The sequence below is a fragment of the Scomber japonicus genome, chromosome 1, assembly GCF_027409825.1.
Source record: "Scomber japonicus isolate fScoJap1 chromosome 1, fScoJap1.pri, whole genome shotgun sequence".
Lineage (NCBI taxonomy): Eukaryota > Metazoa > Chordata > Actinopteri > Scombriformes > Scombridae > Scomber > Scomber japonicus.
In genome coordinates this window covers 43298254-43315765 of record NC_070578.1, presented here as the reverse complement: position 1 = coordinate 43315765, position 17512 = coordinate 43298254, and the positions used below count along the sequence as shown (strand labels likewise).

At 41.4% G+C, this 17512-nt stretch overlaps 2 protein-coding genes across 2 annotated transcripts; one reads left to right on the top strand and one right to left on the bottom strand.

Moving 5' to 3' along the window:
- Nucleotides 1–6764: 6764 nt before the first annotated feature.
- On the bottom strand, nt 6765–13756 carry LOC128359592 (isocitrate dehydrogenase [NAD] subunit alpha, mitochondrial-like). The gene is made up of 11 exons (XM_053320074.1): nt 13716–13756; nt 12445–12498; nt 12119–12202; nt 11902–12016; nt 11564–11751; nt 9098–9231; nt 8848–8950; nt 8693–8757; nt 8490–8574; nt 7699–7851; nt 6765–7427 (listed from the first exon to the last, which is right to left on the bottom strand). Exons 1-11 carry the CDS (start codon nt 13740–13742, stop codon nt 7344–7346), a joined length of 1092 nt encoding a protein of 363 aa, XP_053176049.1. The 5' UTR covers nt 13743–13756; the 3' UTR covers nt 6765–7343.
- Nucleotides 13757–14710: 954 nt separating this feature from the next.
- On the top strand, nt 14711–17464 carry LOC128359836 (calcium and integrin-binding family member 2-like). The gene is made up of 6 exons (XM_053320161.1): nt 14711–14764; nt 15284–15318; nt 16267–16378; nt 16815–16962; nt 17059–17254; nt 17443–17464. Exons 1-6 carry the CDS (start codon nt 14714–14716, stop codon nt 17462–17464), a joined length of 564 nt encoding a protein of 187 aa, XP_053176136.1. The 5' UTR covers nt 14711–14713.
- The last annotated feature ends 48 nt before the right edge of the window (nt 17465–17512 follow it).

The window sequence follows — 17512 nt, the reverse complement described above, 5'->3', positions numbered from 1 at the left end:
TCATAACCAGGTTCGGGAACTTAAACCACACCTCATCCGCACTACATCCTGCAGTACTTAAGTCACACCCTATCTACTTTTTCCCCCTTCGTCTCATTTCAGATATGACCTGTGACAGAATACATTAACCGCATTCTTACCTTCGATCATCATGGACCAAGAGATCCTTCTTTCTTTTCTTTTTTTTAAGATTTGTTTTTTTCTTTATTTATTCAGTAACCGGCAGAAAGGCCGACAAGGAGACAAAGGAAACAAGGAGAGAGAGAGGGGAATGACCTGCAGCATAGGTCCCTGGCCGGATTCGAACCAGGGACGCTGCGATTACATGGCATGCGCTCTAACCACTCGATCACCAGGGAGCTCCCAAGAGATCCTTCTTAACGCCTCAGACGATGACTTATTTGCCGACCTCCAGCAGACTCTCACAGTCTGGTAGTCACGCCAGAAGTCCAGTCACTTCAGCAACCGTAGTTTCCAGGGGCTCAAGTCCCTCTTCTTCTGGCAACGCCTCAGTCATCTGGGATACACCTTGCAGCGACACTAGGGGCAGATCTCACTGTTGGTGTTCAAGGGACGCCGTTCATCCTCACCGCCTCTCTCCACCCTGCCGGAGATCCAGGAGCCCGGGCCACCGAGAAGTCACCGCGGCCAGCCACCAACTTCCCGATCATCACCAAGCTCCAAAAGTATCCGACTGGACTGTTGCTCGTCTCCCCTACAGTGGCCACCGTGACTCCACCCCCGATGGCATCAACTTCAGCCGCCCCAATTATACCTATGCTTGCGGTCCCTTTAAAAAAAAAAAAAAAAAAAAAAAAATCTTCCCCCATACCCACTGCACTTGGGCAACAAATCCTAGCTGGTAATTATGTCGACTTCGCACTTCCTCTCCACCTATCCATGAGTACTTCACACCTCCCCATGGAGCTGCAAATATCACTCGGCCCCGTCGAACTCCGGCAGCTTCTTCCCACCCGCTCTAAGGAGCTCAACCCCACCAAATTCACTTACTCCTTTTCTTTATTTCCCAACGTGATCTGTTCAGCCTTCCCAGAGCTGGATGACTACTTATCCACAATCCTCAATCTTTCATTGTGATTTGGAGATAATGATTTTAAATACGTCCCATGCTCTGTTCACATCCCAAGGCAGGCAGACTTTAAAAACAAAGAAAAGCTCTTTTTAGGCCTGAGGTGGTTCACAACGTGTCATTTTACCAACAAAGTTAACTTCAGATGTTTATTATTCTATTGGAACAACAGATGTATGTCAAACTTATCACATGACTTACATGTTTCCTCTGTATTTTATTAGTATACAGAAATATATAAAGTACCACAGATCTTATAATCCGATAGAGATCAGTGATAAATATATTCATATATATTCAAATACATGACTTACTCTCTCTTATCTATATGCACAACATACAAAAAAATATATTTTACAAAGAACAAAGAAAAAATATTTTATAAATGATTCTGAGATTTGGTAATGGTTTATTTCAACCAATTATTCTTTTTATATCTCCCTCTTAACCTTCCCGGGTCAAATTGACCCTGTCTGTTTTTACTGTTCCTTCCTTCCTTCCTTCCTCTCTGCCTTCTTTTCTTTCCTCCCTCCTTTCCTTCCTTCCTTCCGTCTTCCTCCCTTCCATTCTTCCTTCTTTCCTTCCTTCTCCCTTTCCTTCCATTCTTCCTTCTTTCCTTCCTTCTTCCTCCCTTCCTTCCTTCCTCCCTTGACTCCAGGACAACAGGAGGGTTAATTCATTACAAAATGTAAAAGAAAATACTTTGACTTTTCATCATCAATTGATTAATTTTATTTTATTATTATTTATTTTAACTCATTGACAATAACCTCTGTGGCAGCTAAGCTTGAGTTTTTAATATATCACTTAACCCTTTAAGGTATAGAGACATACTGATGGAGAGCTAGTGCAATATTAAAATCATGTTTGTTATATTAAATTCAACCGTGTTCAAACCTTCCTCTCATTATCAACAGACTAAACTCAGCCCAGCTACCTGCAGCTCTGCCTCTCCGTTAGCTTCCTGTATTTAGTGTCCGCCGTATTCTAGTAACGTTAATACTAACAACGTTTACCAGAAAATATAATTATCCTCCTGGACAAAATTATTACCAACTCGCATTTCCTAAACTTCTCACATGCTTTCATTTCAATAAATGTTCAAATGATCCAAAATATTTCAGCAAAAATCAAAGATTAGAGAAAAAGTCCATCTCTAATATGAAGCAGTGGACAAGCAAACAGACTAACTCCTCTCTAGATGTGTAACGTTACTCATTTAACTTACATGAGTTAATATAAAAATCATGTTCTTTTACAACCATCTTAAACACTGTATTTAGTGTTTGTCCGTTATATTCTAGTAACGTTAACAGAAACCGCGTTTACCGAGAAGCTTCACATCAGCAGCTCTAACGCTACACAGGAAATATAATTATTACCAACTCACATTTCTTTCTTTCTTTTCTTCTCCATGAGAAAGAAACCTGAGACTGAGCTGCTGCTGTGTTTCATCTCAACCTCTGAGCTGCTGCCGTTTCCCGCCTCCCGGTCTGAGCCGTTGAGCCAGCCGGTGACAAGACGCTGTGTTGCGCTTTCAAAATAAAAGCAAGTGAGTTAAAGATTTCAAAATAAAATATTTTTCTCCTCCGCGGTTTAATTTTTGGGTGGGACAAATGCGCCTTCCACCTCCCCTTCCACATACAACATCTATAAACTTATATCTAATGATGTCATATACAGTGGAAGTAATGTGCATATCGTCACTGGCCAAAACCCCTATCTCCTTCTCCGGCGTCTCCATCTCCAATTCCCTGCTTCTCACCGTCACTCAAATCAAATCGATCTCCATGACAACAGTGCACTGCCCAGGCAAGCACACACACAAGCAACGCGCATGCACACACGCCACTTAACAGATCAGAACTTTACACACAGGCAAACAAGGCAGGGTAACGCAGAAAAGCACGTTACTATAGTCTAGTAAAGTAGTATAGTTACCGATATTTTTAGTGTAATGCGTTACTTTACTTAGTTACACAAAAAAGTTATATCGTTACTGTAATCCGTTACTTTCTAACTCGTTACCCCCAACACTGGTCATATATAATATCATCACTACTTTTACTGTAGTACTGCATACTACATCACTATAATACTGCAGTACTTTTACTGTAATACTACATCACTATAATACTGCAGTACTTTTACTGTAATACTGCATACTACATCACTATAATACTGCAGTACTTTTACTGTAATACTACATCACTATAATACTGCAGTACTTTTACTGTAATACTGCATACTACATCACTATAATACTGCAGTACTTTTACTGTAATACTACATACTACATCACTATAATACTGCAGTACTTTTACTGTAATACTACATACTACATCACTATAATACTGCAGTACTTTTACTGTAATACTGCATACTACATCACTCATAATACTCCAGTACTTTTACTGTAATACTACATACTACATCACTATAATACTGCAGTACTTTTACTGTAATACTGCATACTACATCACTATAATACTGCAGTACTTTTACTGTAATACTGCATACTACATCACTCATAATACTCCAGTACTTTTACTGTAATACTACATACTACATCACTATAATACTGCAGTACTTTTACTGTAATACTGCATACTACATCACTATAATACTGTAATACTTTTACTGTAATACTGCATACTACATCACTATAATACTGCAGTACTTTTACTATAATACTGCATACTACATCACTATAATACTGTAGTACTTTTACTGTAATACTGCATACTACATCACTATAATACTGCAGTACTTTTACTGTAATACTGCATACTACATCACTCATAATACTCCAGTACTTTTACTGTAATACTACATACTACATCACTATAATACTGCAGTACTTTTACTGTAATACTGCATACTACATCACTATAATACTGCAGTACTTTTACTGTAATACTGCATACTACATCACTATAATACTGCAGTACTTTTACTGTAATACTGCATACTACATCACTATAATACTGCAGTACTTTTACTGTAATACTGCATACTACATCACTATAATACTGTAATACTTTTACTGTAATACTGCATACTACATGACTATAATACTGCAGTACTTTTACTGTAATACTGCATACTACATCACTATAATACTGTAGTACTTTTACTGTAATACTGCATACTACATCACTATAATACTGCAGTACTTTTACTGTAATACTGCATACTACATCACTATAATACTGTAATACTTTTACTGTAATACTGCATACTACATGACTATAATACTGCAGTACTTTTACTGTAATACTGCATACTACATCACTATAATACTGTAGTACTTTTACTGTAATACTGCATACTACATCACTATAATACTGCAGTACTTTTACTGTAATACTACATACTACATCACTATAATACTGCAGTACTTTTACTGTAATACTACATACTACATCACTATAATACTGCAGTACTTTTACTGTAATACTGCATACTACATCACTATAATACTGCAGTACTTTTACTGTAATACTACATACTACATCACTATAATACTGCAGTACTTTTACTGTAATACTACATACTACATCACTATAATACTGCAGTACTTTTACTGTAATACTGCATACTACATCACTATAATACTGCAGTACTTTTACTGTAATACTGCATACTACATCACTATAATACTGCAGTACTTTTACTGTAATACTGCATACTACATCACTATAATACTGCAGTACTTTTACTGTAGTACTGCATACTACATCACTATAATACTGCAGTATTTTTACTGTAATACTGCATACTACATCACTATAATACTGCAGTACTTTTACTGTAATACTGCATACTACATCACTATAATACTGTAATACTTTTACTGTAATACTGCATACTACATCACTATAATACTGCAGTACTTTTACTGTAATACTGCATACTACATCACTATAATACTGCAGTACTTTTACTGTAATACTGCATACTACATCACTATAATACTGCAGTACTTTTACTGTAATACTGCATACTACATCACTATAATACTGCAGTACTTTTACTGTAATACTACATACTACATCACTATAATACTGTAGTACTTTTACTGTAATACTGCATACTACATCACTATACTGCAGTACTTTTACTGTAATACTGCATACTACATCACTATAATACTGCGGTACTTTTACTGTAATACTGCATACTACATCACTATAATACTGCAGTACTTTTACTGTAATACTGCATACTACATCACTATAATACTGCAGTACTTTTACTGTAATACTGCATACTACATCACTATAATACTGCAGTACTTTTACTGTAATACTACATACTACATCACTATAATACTGCAGTACTTTTACTGTAATACTGCATACTACATCACCATAATACTGCGGTACTTTTACTGTAATACTGCATACTACATCACTATAATACTGCGGTACTTTTACTGTAATACTGCATACTACATCACTATAATACTGCGGTACTTTTACTGTAATACTGCATACTACATCACTATAATACTGCAGTACTTTTACTGTAATACTGCATACTACATCACTATAATACTGCAGTACTTTTACTGTAGTACTGCATACTACATCACTATAATACTGCAGTACTTTTACTGTAATACTGCATACTACATCACTATAATACTGTAATACTTTTACTGTAATACTGCATACTACATCACTATAATACTGCAGTACTTTTACTGTAATACTGCATACTACATCACTATAATACTGCAGTACTTTTACTGTAATACTGCATACTACATCACTATAATACTGCAGTACTTTTACTGTAATACTGCAGTACTTTTACTGTAATACTGCATACTACATCACTATAATACTGCAGTACTTTTACTGTAATACTGCATACTACATCACTATAATACTGCAGTATTTTTACTGTAATACTGCATACTACATCACTATAATACTGCAGTACTTTTACTGTAATACTGCATACTACATCACTATAATACTGCAGTACTTTTACTGTAATACTGCATACTACATCACTATAATACTGCAGTACTTTTACTGTAATACTGCATACTACATCACTATAATACTGTAATACTTTTACTGTAATACTGCATACTACATCACTATAATACTGCAGTACTTTTACTGTAATACTGCATACTACATCACTATAATACTGCAGTACTTTTACTGTAATACTGCATACTACATCACTATAATACTGCAGTACTTTTACTGTAATACTGCATACTACATCACTATAATACTGCAGTACTTTTACTGTAATACTGCATACTACATCACTATAATACTGCAGTACTTTTACTGTAATACTGCATACTACATCACTATAATACTGCAGTACTTTTACTGTAATACTACATACTACATCACTATAATACTGCAGTACTTTTACTGTAATACTGCATACTACATCACTATAATACTACATACTACATCACTATAATACTGCAGTACTTTTACTGTAATACTGCATACTACATCACTATAATACTGCAGTACTTTTACTGTAATACTGCATACTACATCACTATAATACTGCAGTACTTTTACTGTAATACTACATACTACATCACTATAATACTGCAGTACTTTTACTGTAATAATATTAAAACATGAACAAAAGGAGACCAACTGTTCATTTCCAGGTTTGACTCTTTTATTGTAGAATCTGTTTCACACGTTCTGATTCATGTTTGACTTCAACCATTTATTCTCACACTGATCACTACTGTGTTCAGAAGCCCTTTGTACTGGTGTGTGTCTGTGTGTGTGTGTGTGTGTGTGTGTGTGTGTGTCTGTGTGTACAAACAGATGTGGTCCATGTACCTTTGCACGTTTCTGTATTTCTGGTCTCAGAAAGTAACAGGAAGTAGAAACAATAAATAAGACATTTCAAACGGTTACACTGGTTCACCGTTAAAAAAATACTAAATATCCAATAAACTGAGACACAGGTGGAGTGTTGTAATTATTAATATTAATATTAATAAAATATATTAATATTAATAAGATGCTTTAGTAAGAAACACTCTTGAAATGATGTAATTCCAACTTGGTCATGTGACATTTGTGCGTTTGTTGGCTGTGAATGTTTCAATATGAAGCTGCTGCAGAGGCCCCGCCCCCTCCCGTCACCACGGTGACGATGATGTCATCACAGAGTCACGTTGTCTATAATGTAAACAGAGCTGAGAGAGAAGCAGGAAGTGATGTCAGAGCGAGCGGAGAGTCCTGCAGCTTCAGTCCAGATCCTGAATACGACGACAGATATCAGCTGTGAACTCTGAACACTTTGAGTTTCCTCCAAGATCCTTCGTCAGCACCTGATACACACACACACACACACACACACACACACACACACACACACACACACACACAGAGACACACACACACACACACAGAGAGACACACACACACACACACGCACACACATACACACACACAGAGTATTATATGTTTGTATCTACTACTCTTCTAAAATGATGACTCAGTAACTGCAGAGTGAAACAGTGATGACATCATCATGTTTCCAACAGTGATGACATCATCATGTTTCCAACAGTGATGACGTCATCATGTTTCCAGTCTGACCTTCTTCTCTCTGATGGTGTCGAAACAAGCCGTCTGGATCTTCTGGCCGTAGTCGTGGAGGCCCATGTGACGCAGCATCATCACGGCGCTCAGCAGCAGAGCGGTGGGGTTCGCCAAGTCCAGACCGGCGATGTCAGGGGCCGTGCCGTGCACCTGCAGCACACACACACACACACACTGTTACTACCGTGCACCTGCAGCACACACACTGTTATTACACTGTTATTAGTGCCACGGGTGCCAGCTTCGAGGCACTCCTCCCCAGCAGTAAAGTTGGAGAGGAGTGCCTCGGGGCCAAGGGAGTTACGCGCCTTTTTTCGGCGCGTAACTCCTCCCGCAGCTTTGACAAAACCCCGACAATATATACATCAAAACGTGCGTCTCGATCGGGGGAGGGGTGCTATGACTTTTGGTGTTGAAATTCCAAAGTTTCCCAAAGTTATTCCCAAAAAACTGGGAGATTTCTCCATTGAAAATGAATGGGAACGTTTTTTTAAAAACACAAAATTTCACCTTTTTTCAGAGTCACCTAGCTCTCTCATACGTGCACGTAGAAACGTGATTTAAACTTTAAAACAGAGGAAAACTTGTGCTCTCTCTATTTTTACATAACATGTAAACTTTTCAAACTATGAGCAGTCAAACGAGGAGTGGAAATCACTTTTTCTTCAAAGTTAGAGTGGAAGCGGCAGTTAGCTTGAGTGAGAGAAGCAGTAAAAAATAACCTTAATTTTTATTTCATTTATTAGTTATTACGCTGACTGTTTATATTTAATAAGAGAAAAACAAACCGATTCAAATATGGCGACTCCGTTTGATCCGATGTTCCCGCTGGGAGTAACGCCGAGTCCTCCGATGAGTCCGGCACACAGATCACTGCAACACACATCACATGACTCATCACATGACTCATCACTCATCACATGACTCATCACATGCCTGCTTCACTGTGAACCAGCACTGATCACATGACATGAACGTAGTAGGAACTGACCTGAGAATGTCTCCGTACAGGTTGGGCATCACCAGCACGTCAAACTGAGTCGGATCCTGAACCATCTGAAGACCAGAACCACAAACACACTCAGTACAGTAAAGGTTCGGGTCGGGTCGGGTCGGGATGGGTTAGGGTCAGTAATATGAACTTACATTGAGACACACAGTGTCGAGGTACATCTCAGTGAACTTCACGTCTTTGTAGTTTTCGGCCACTTCGCGACATTTTCTCAGAAACAGACCGTCTGACATCCGCCTGGACAGACGACACGTTATCAGAAATCATGTTTATAATAAAGAATAGTGTATACACACACACACACACACACACACACACACACATATATATAAAATAAAGAATCACGTATATAATAAAGAATAGAGTACGGATGAAGACACTGACATGATGTTGGCTTTGTGGACGGCCGTCACGCTGGTTCTTTGGTTGTTTCGGGCGTATTCGAAGGCGTATTCAGCGATGCGTCTGCTAGCGTTCTCTGTGATCAGTTTGATGCTCTGAACAACACCGTCTACGATCTGTAAGAGAACCCAACACAAACATCGGTAACATGTTACGATCTGTAAGAGAACCCAACATAAACAACGGTAACATGTTACGATCTGTAAGAGAACCATACATAAACAACGGTAACATGTTACGATCTATAAGAGAACCATACATAAACAACGGTAACATGTTACGATCTATAAGAGAACCCAACATAAACAACGGTAACATGTTACGATCTATAAGAGAACCCAACATAAACAACGGTAACATGTTACGATCTGTAAGAGAACCCAACATAAACAACGGTAACATGTTACGATCTATAAGAGAACCCAACATAAACAACGGTAACATGTTACGATCTGTAAGAGAATCCAACACAAACAACGATAACATGTTACGATCTGTAAGAGAACCCAACATAAACAACGGTAACATGTTACGATCTATAAGAGAACCCAACATAAACAACGGTAACAAGTTACGATCTATGAGAGAACCCATCATAAACAACGGTAACATGTTACGATCTGTAAGAGAACCCAACATAAACAACGGTAACATGTTACGATCTATGAGAGAACCCAACACAAACATCGATAACATGTTACGATCTGTAAGAGAACCCAACATAAACAACGGTAACATGTTACGATCTATAAGAGAACCCAACATAAACAACGGTAACATGTTATGATCTGTAAGAGAACCCAACATAAACAACGGTTACATGTTACGATCTATGAGAGAACCCAACATAAACAACGGTAACATGTTACGATCTGTAAGAGAACCCAACACAAACAACGGTAACATGTTACGATCTATAAGAGAACCCAACATAAACAACGGTAACAAGTTACGATCTATGAGAGAACCCATCATAAACAACGGTAACATGTTACGATCTGTAAGAGAACCCAACATAAACAACGGTAACATGTTACGATCTATGAGAGAACCCAACACAAACATCGATAACATGTTACGATCTGTAAGAGAACCCAACATAAACAACAGTAACATGTTACGATCTATAAGAGAACCCAACATAAACAACGGTAACATGTTATGATCTGTAAGAGAACCCAACATAAACAACGGTTACATGTTACGATCTATGAGAGAACCCAACATAAACAACGGTAACATGTTACGATCTGTAAGAGAACCCAACACAAACAACGGTAACATGTTACGATCTATAAGAGAACCCAACACAAACAACGTAACATGTTACGATCTATGAGAGAACCCAACACAAACAACGTAACATGTTACGATCTATGAGAACCCAACATAAACAACGGTAACATGTTACAATCTATGAGAACCCAACATAACAACGGTAACATGTTACGATCTATGAGAGAACCCAACATAAACAACGGTAACATGTTACGATCTATAAGAGAACCCAACATAAACAACGGTAACATGTTACAATCTATGAGAACCCAACATAACAACGGTAACATGTTACGATCTATGAGAGAACCCAACATAAACAACGGTAACATGTTACGATCTATAAGAGAACCCAACATAAACAACGGTAACATGTTACGATCTGTAAGAGAACCCATCATAAACAACGGTAACATGTTACGATCTATAAGAGAACCCAACATAAACAACGGTAACATGTTACAATCTATGAGAACCCAACATAACAACGGTAACATGTTACGATCTATGAGAGAACCCAACATAAACAACGGTAACATGTTACGATCTATAAGAGAACCCAACATAAACAACGGTAACATGTTACAATCTATGAGAACCCAACATAACAACGGTAACATGTTACGATCTATGAGAGAACCCAACATAAACAACGGTAACATGTTACGATCTATAAGAGAACCCAACATAAACAACGGTAACATGTTACGATCTGTAAGAGAACCCATCATAAACAACGGTAACATGTTACGATCTATAAGAGAACCCAACATAAACAACGGTAACATGTTACAATCTATGAGAACCCAACATAACAACGGTAACATGTTACGATCTATGAGAGAACCCAACATAAACAACGGTAACATGTTACGATCTATAAGAGAACCCATCATAAACAATGGTAACATGTTACGATCTGTTAGAGAACCCATCATAAACAACGGTAACATGTTACGATCTGTTAGAGAACCCAACATAAACAACGGTAACATGTTACGATCTATAAGAACCCAACATAAACAACGGTAACATGTTACGATCTATAAGAACCCAACATAAACAACGGTAACATGTTACGATCTATGAGAAAACCCAGATGAACTCTGATGTATTGATCTCTGACGTATTGATTAATGTCCTGCTGAGATCAGCTGTGCGTCCACTCACCACGTGTTCGATGCCGCTGTACTCTCCCTCCGTGTTCTCCCGGATGGTGACCAGGTCCACGTCGGTGTACGGAGTCTTGTAGCCCTCGATGGAGATGCAAGGCCGCACGTTGGCGTAAAGGTCAAAGGTCTTCCTGAGCAGGAGGTTCATGGAGGGATGACCTGCTGCGATCGGAGTCTTCAGAGGTCCTGAAGGAGGGAAGAGCTCTGAGTTAATAACCTAGTGATTCATTATAGACAGTAATGCTGTGTGTTAGTGTGTGTGTTAGTGTGTGTGTGTGTGAGTGTGAATGTGTGTGTGTGTGTGTGTGTGTGTGTGTGTGTGTGAGTGTGTGTTACCTTTGAGCCCTATCTTGCTTCGGTCCATTGACTCTTTGGCATCAAGAGGAATCATCCAGCGTCCTCCTGGTCCCTTTATAGCCGTCACGTTTCTCTCCTCCCATCTGATTGGAGCCTAAACGCAAAAATAACAACTTTAAATCAGCTGCTGACACTCACAGCACTTCCTGTTCCTCTCTGACAGCACTTCCTGTTCCTCTCTGATGTCATCACTCACTTTAGCTGCCTCGAAGATCTTCATGACGGCAGCCGAGATCTCCGGTCCGATCCCATCGCCAGGAATCAGAGTGACAGTCTGCATCTGTACAGTCCAAACATCATGAGACACAGTTAGCAGCAGCTCTGCAACCAACCAACCAACCAACCAACCAATCAACCAATCAATCTTTATTTATTAAGCGCCAAATCACAACAAAGTCATGTGAAGGCTCTTTCCACATAGAGCAGGTCTAAACCGAACTCTGCAGGTTTCAGGTTCATATATATACATGCATATATATATGTGTGTGTATTATATTATATTATATAGTATATGTATCTCACCCCTCTGGAGAAGGACGCTGCAGACAGAGCCGGTCTGCGGACCGCCTGAGACAGCTGGAGACATGGAGCTCAACGTTACTCAACGTTTATACAGAATTATATATTTATACAGTTATATAGTTATACAGAGTTATATAGTTATACAGTTATATATTTATACAGAGTTATATATTTATACAGTTATATATTTATACAGAGTTATATATTTATACAGCATTAAATCACAGAAGTTATCTGAAGATCACTTTAACAGAAACATTGACGATCAGAACGAGGAGCTGACGGAGTTTCATTGATAATAATAATAATTAAAGCTGCAAGCAGCGATGAACAGGCCCAAGCTCCCCGCCACGCCACGCCCAGCCCCGCCACACCACGCCACACCACGCCACGACTGACTAATATCAACACCAACAGAAACGTAATTTATCAGAGCGGAGACTTAACTAGAACATGACTAGTATAGAACACGACTACTGTAGAACACGACTAGTGTGGAACAGGACTAGTGTAGAACATGACTAGTGTGGAACAGGACTAGTGTAGAACTGGACTAGTGTGGAACACGACTAGTGTAGAACATTACTAGTGTAGAACAGGACTAGTGTAGAACATTACTAGTGTAGAACATGAGTAGTGTGGAACAGGACTAGTGTGGAACAGGACTAGTGTGGAACAGGACTAGTGTAGAACTGGACTAGTGTGGAACACGACTAGTGTAGAACACGACTAGTGTAGAACAGACCAGTGTAGAAAAGAACTAGTGTAGAACAGGACTAGTGTGGAACAGGACTAGTGTAGAACAGGACTAGTGTGGAACAGGACTAGTGTAGAACAGGACTAGTGTAGAACATTACTAGTGTAGAACATATAACTAGTGTAGAACACGACTAGTGTAGAACATATAACTAGTGTAGAACACGACTACTGTGGAACACGACTAGTGTAGAACAGGACTAGTGTAGAACACGACTAGTGTAGAACATGACTAGTGTGGAACATTACTAGTGTGGAACAATACTAGTATAATATTTAAACTAGTCAGCATTGAGCCTTTAAACAGTTAATATGAAATGAACGGTAATGAGCAGTTAGCTGTCATCACACTGAAGGACACACACACACAAAAACACACGTACACACACGTACACACACGTACACGTACACCCGCACGCACGCAGACACACACACACACACACACACACACACACAGATCTAAGCCCATTTCTTCCTCTCGGTCTGTTTTAACGGTTTTATCCTCCATTACTAACCAGTGACCTCCACGCGCTGCCCGCCATGCTGTTGAGGAAGAAGCTTCAAAGATCCTCTCCAAGTGAGAGAGCGCTCACTCTGCTGTGCTGCCGGGGACGAGCCTGGACAAAGATCCTCTGAGTCAAAGAGCGCTCACTCTGCTCCTTTACCGGGGACGAGCCTGGACAAAGATCCTCTCTGAGTTTGAGCTCTCACTCTGCTCTGCTGCCGGGACGAGCCAGCCAAAGATCCTCTCTGAACTAAAGAGCTCTCACTCTGTAGACGCTTCTCCATTTCACATACAGTTTGATCATCATGCATGCATTATACCTCAGTCAGGGTTGTTTTAAACACATTTTTTAAAATCTCTCTTCAGGCATGAAAAACAATTCTACAACCAAAATCATGACTGCAGGTTTAGTGGTGATGTGTGGAGGATGTTCTAGTGTCTCTGCATCAAAATCCTTTCATACATGATCATCTTCCACTGCAGGGAGCACTGTGCATGAAAGGGTTAAATATCCAATCAGAGGCTTGGATGTAACTCAATAGCAGGCTTTACGAGCAGTACCTGAAGGCAGCGTGCTGGCCCCGCATCCCCCCCCCTCCTCTTCCTCCTCTGTCCGGCAGCAGCTTCCTCTGAGCGGCTGGTGTCTGGCTGTTTGTTACAGGCTGGTGAGGAGGTGCTGGCTGTTTGTTGCAGGCTGGTGAGGAGGTGCTGGCTGTTTGTTGCAGGCTGGTGAGGAGGTGCTGATGAGGAGGTGCTGACTGTTTGTTGCAGGCTGGTGAGGAGGAGCTGGCTGTTTGTTGCAGGCTGGTGAGGAGGTGCTGGTGAGGAGGTGCTGGCTGTTTGTTGCAGGCTGGTGAGGAGGTGCTGGCTGTTTGTTGCAGGCTGGTGAGGAGGTGCTGGTGAGGAGGTGCTGGCTATTTGTTGCAGGCTGGTGAGGAGGTGCTGGTGAGGAGGTGCTGGCTATTTGTTGCAGGCTGGTGAGGAGGTGATGGGAGGAGGAGCAGCAGGATGGGAAACAAGCAGACAACCTTCACCGAGGAGCAGCTGGAGGCGTTTCAGGTGATGCTTTTAAATCCCAACGTGATCCTGTTAGCGTGGAGCAGCAGAGCTAACCCAGCAGCAGCAGACCACTGTAATGATCAGCAGATTATAGATTATAGATTACAGATCAGATATTAAACATTAAGACAGAAAACAGTAGATGTGAGGATGAGACTGCATCATGTCTGTGTGACTGATGCTGAGAAAGTAGATCCCTGATCCTCCCTGATCCCTTTTCAATGTGCTTCTCTCCACTCCTTCCTCTCTCTCCTTCCTCTCTCTCCTCTCCTTCCTCTCTCTCCTCTCCTTCCTCTCTCTTCTCTTCCTCTCTCTCCTCTACTCCAACCATCTCTCCTCTGTCACCAAGTGCTGCTCATGTGGGAATGTTGGGTGTCTTTAAATGAAACCTGAAGAGTTGGGTTTAGACCTGCTCTATGTGGAAAGAGCCTTCACATGACTCTGCTGTGATTTGGTGCTTTATAAATAAAGATTGATTGATCCCTGATCCTAATGTGACTCTCTGTCGTCTGTCTGCAGGATTGTACCTTCTTCACCCGCAAGGAGATCCTGAGGTGAGTCTACATGCATCTACACACATCTGCACACATCTGCACACATCTGCAGGTAGGGGGAGCTGCAGTTAGGAGGAGCTGCAGGTAGGGGGAGCTGCAGGTAGGGGAGCTGCAGGTAGGGGGAGCTGCAGGTAGGGGAGCTGCAGGTAGGGGGAGCTGCAGGTAGGAGAGCTGCAGCTAGGGGGAGCTGCAGGTAGGGGAGCTGCAGGTAGGAGGAGCTGCAGGTAGGAGGAGCTGCAGGGAGGGGAGCTGCTGCTGCAGGTAGGAGGAGCTGCAGGTAGGGGAGCTGCAGCTAGGGGGAGCTGCAGGTAGGAGGAGCTGCAGGTAGGAGGAGCTGCAGGTAGGGGAGCTGCTGCTGCAGGTAGGAGGAGCTGCAGGTAGGGGAGCTGCAGCTAGGGGGAGCTGCAGCAGGAAACCTCTGCTGCTGCAGCTCAACAAAGCTGCAGATAAACTCTCCATCACAGCTGCAACCGTTGTTGTCATGGAAACAGTGATCAGCTTTAACTGCTGTCTAAGGACTGACAGCGAGTCTGTCAGAGCATCAGGTTCATGTTCTGTGATTCTGCTTTATAACTTTATCATTATGTTAGTTTATGGAACATTAGCAACAGCTGTACGATAAACAGTAAAAGTCCTGTAACATTCATGTTCACTGCGCTGCCTTCAGGTTCACTGCGCTGCCTTCAGGTTCACTGCGCTGCCTTCAGGTTCATTGCGCTGCTTTGTGTGACTGAACGCTGAGTTTTAATAAATAATATATTCATATCAGGAGAGACGACACACTAACAGGTGAATCACAACAGCTGCTGTGGACCTCTAGTGGACATGAGCTGAACTGCAGTCTGCTTCATTTAAACCTTGATGACCTCACAGTGATGACCTCACCGTGACATCACAGTGATGACCTCACAGTGACATCACAGTGATGACCTCACTTCCTCTCTGCAGGTTACACAGCAGGTATCGTGAGCTGGCTCCACATCTGGTTCCTCTGGATTACACCAACAGCCCCGAAATCAGGGTTCCTCTGACGCTCATCAACACCATGCCGGAGCTCAAGGTCTGACCTACACCATCCTGCACCATCCTATACGCTACTACACCCTCCTACACCATCCTGCACCATCCTATACCCTACTACACCCTCCTACACCATCCTATACCCTCCTACACCATCCTGCACCCTCCTATACCCTCCTACACCATCCTATACCCTACTACACCCTCCTACACCATCCTACACCATCCTATACCCTCCTACACCATCCTATACCCTACTACACCATCCTACACCATCCTATACCCTACTACACCATCCTACACCATCCTATACCCTCCTACACCATCCTATACCCTCCTACACCATCCTGCACCCTCCTATACCCTCCTACACCATCCTATACCCTACTACACCATCCTGCACCCTCCTATACCCTACTACACCATCCTACACCCTCCTACACCTGCATATATAAATAAATAGCGTTCTCTGACAGGAGAACCCGTTCCGGGACCGGATCGTGGAGACGTTCTCCGAGGACGGACAGGGGAACCAGACCTTCAACGACTTTGTGGACATGTTCTCTGCTCTGTGTGAAACTTCACCGAGAGAACTGAAGACCATCCACGCCTTCAAGATCTACGGTGTGTGTGTATGTGTGTGTGTCTGTGTGTGTGTGTGTGTGTGTGTGTGTGTGTGTGTGTCAGGTCTCTAATGAACTGGTTCTGGTTCTGGTCCAGACTTTAACAGGGACAGCTTCATCTGTAAGGAGGATCTGAGGAAGACTCTGAACAAGCTGACGAAGGGCGAGCTGACGGCGGAGGAAGTGACGCTGGTTTGTGATAAAGCCGTCGAGGAAGCCGACCTGGACGGAGACAGCAAGCTCTCCTTCTCCGACTTCGAGAACATGATCTCCAAAGCTCCAGACTTCCTCAGGTACTCCCTAACCCCCTTACCCCCTTACCCCCTTACCCTAACCCTAACCCTAACCCTCCAGACTTCCTCAGGTACTCCCTAACCCCCTTACCCCCTTACCCCCTAACCCTAACCCTAGTGGATATAATGTTTACTGTAGTAAAATAAATGATTATTTTATTGAATGAATTTCTTCTTCTGCTCTTCAGTAACTTCCACGTTCGAATATGAGACGTCGTCTTCACAGCAGCTGAGATCCTGACCCGCTTCCTGATCCAA

Bases quoted from the DNA above. Each gene is read 5' to 3' on its own strand.
- LOC128359592 (XM_053320074.1), bottom strand. From the start codon at position 13,742: ATGGCGGGCAGCGCGTGGAGGTCACTG. The intron at 11,752-11,901 runs GTAACACACACT...TCCCTCCTTCAG, and splicing joins AAGCAAGATAGGGCTCAAAG to GACCTCTGAAGACTCCGATC. The intron at 7,428-7,698 runs GTCAGACTGGAA...TGTGTGTATCAG, and splicing joins ACACCATCAGAGAGAAGAAG to GTGCTGACGAAGGATCTTGG.
- LOC128359836 (XM_053320161.1), top strand. From the start codon at position 14,714: ATGGGAAACAAGCAGACAACCTTCACCGAGGAGCAGCTGGAGGCGTTT. The intron at 15,319-16,266 runs GTGAGTCTACAT...TCCTCTCTGCAG, and splicing joins ACCCGCAAGGAGATCCTGAG to GTTACACAGCAGGTATCGTG. The intron at 16,379-16,814 runs GTCTGACCTACA...GTTCTCTGACAG, and splicing joins ACACCATGCCGGAGCTCAAG to GAGAACCCGTTCCGGGACCG.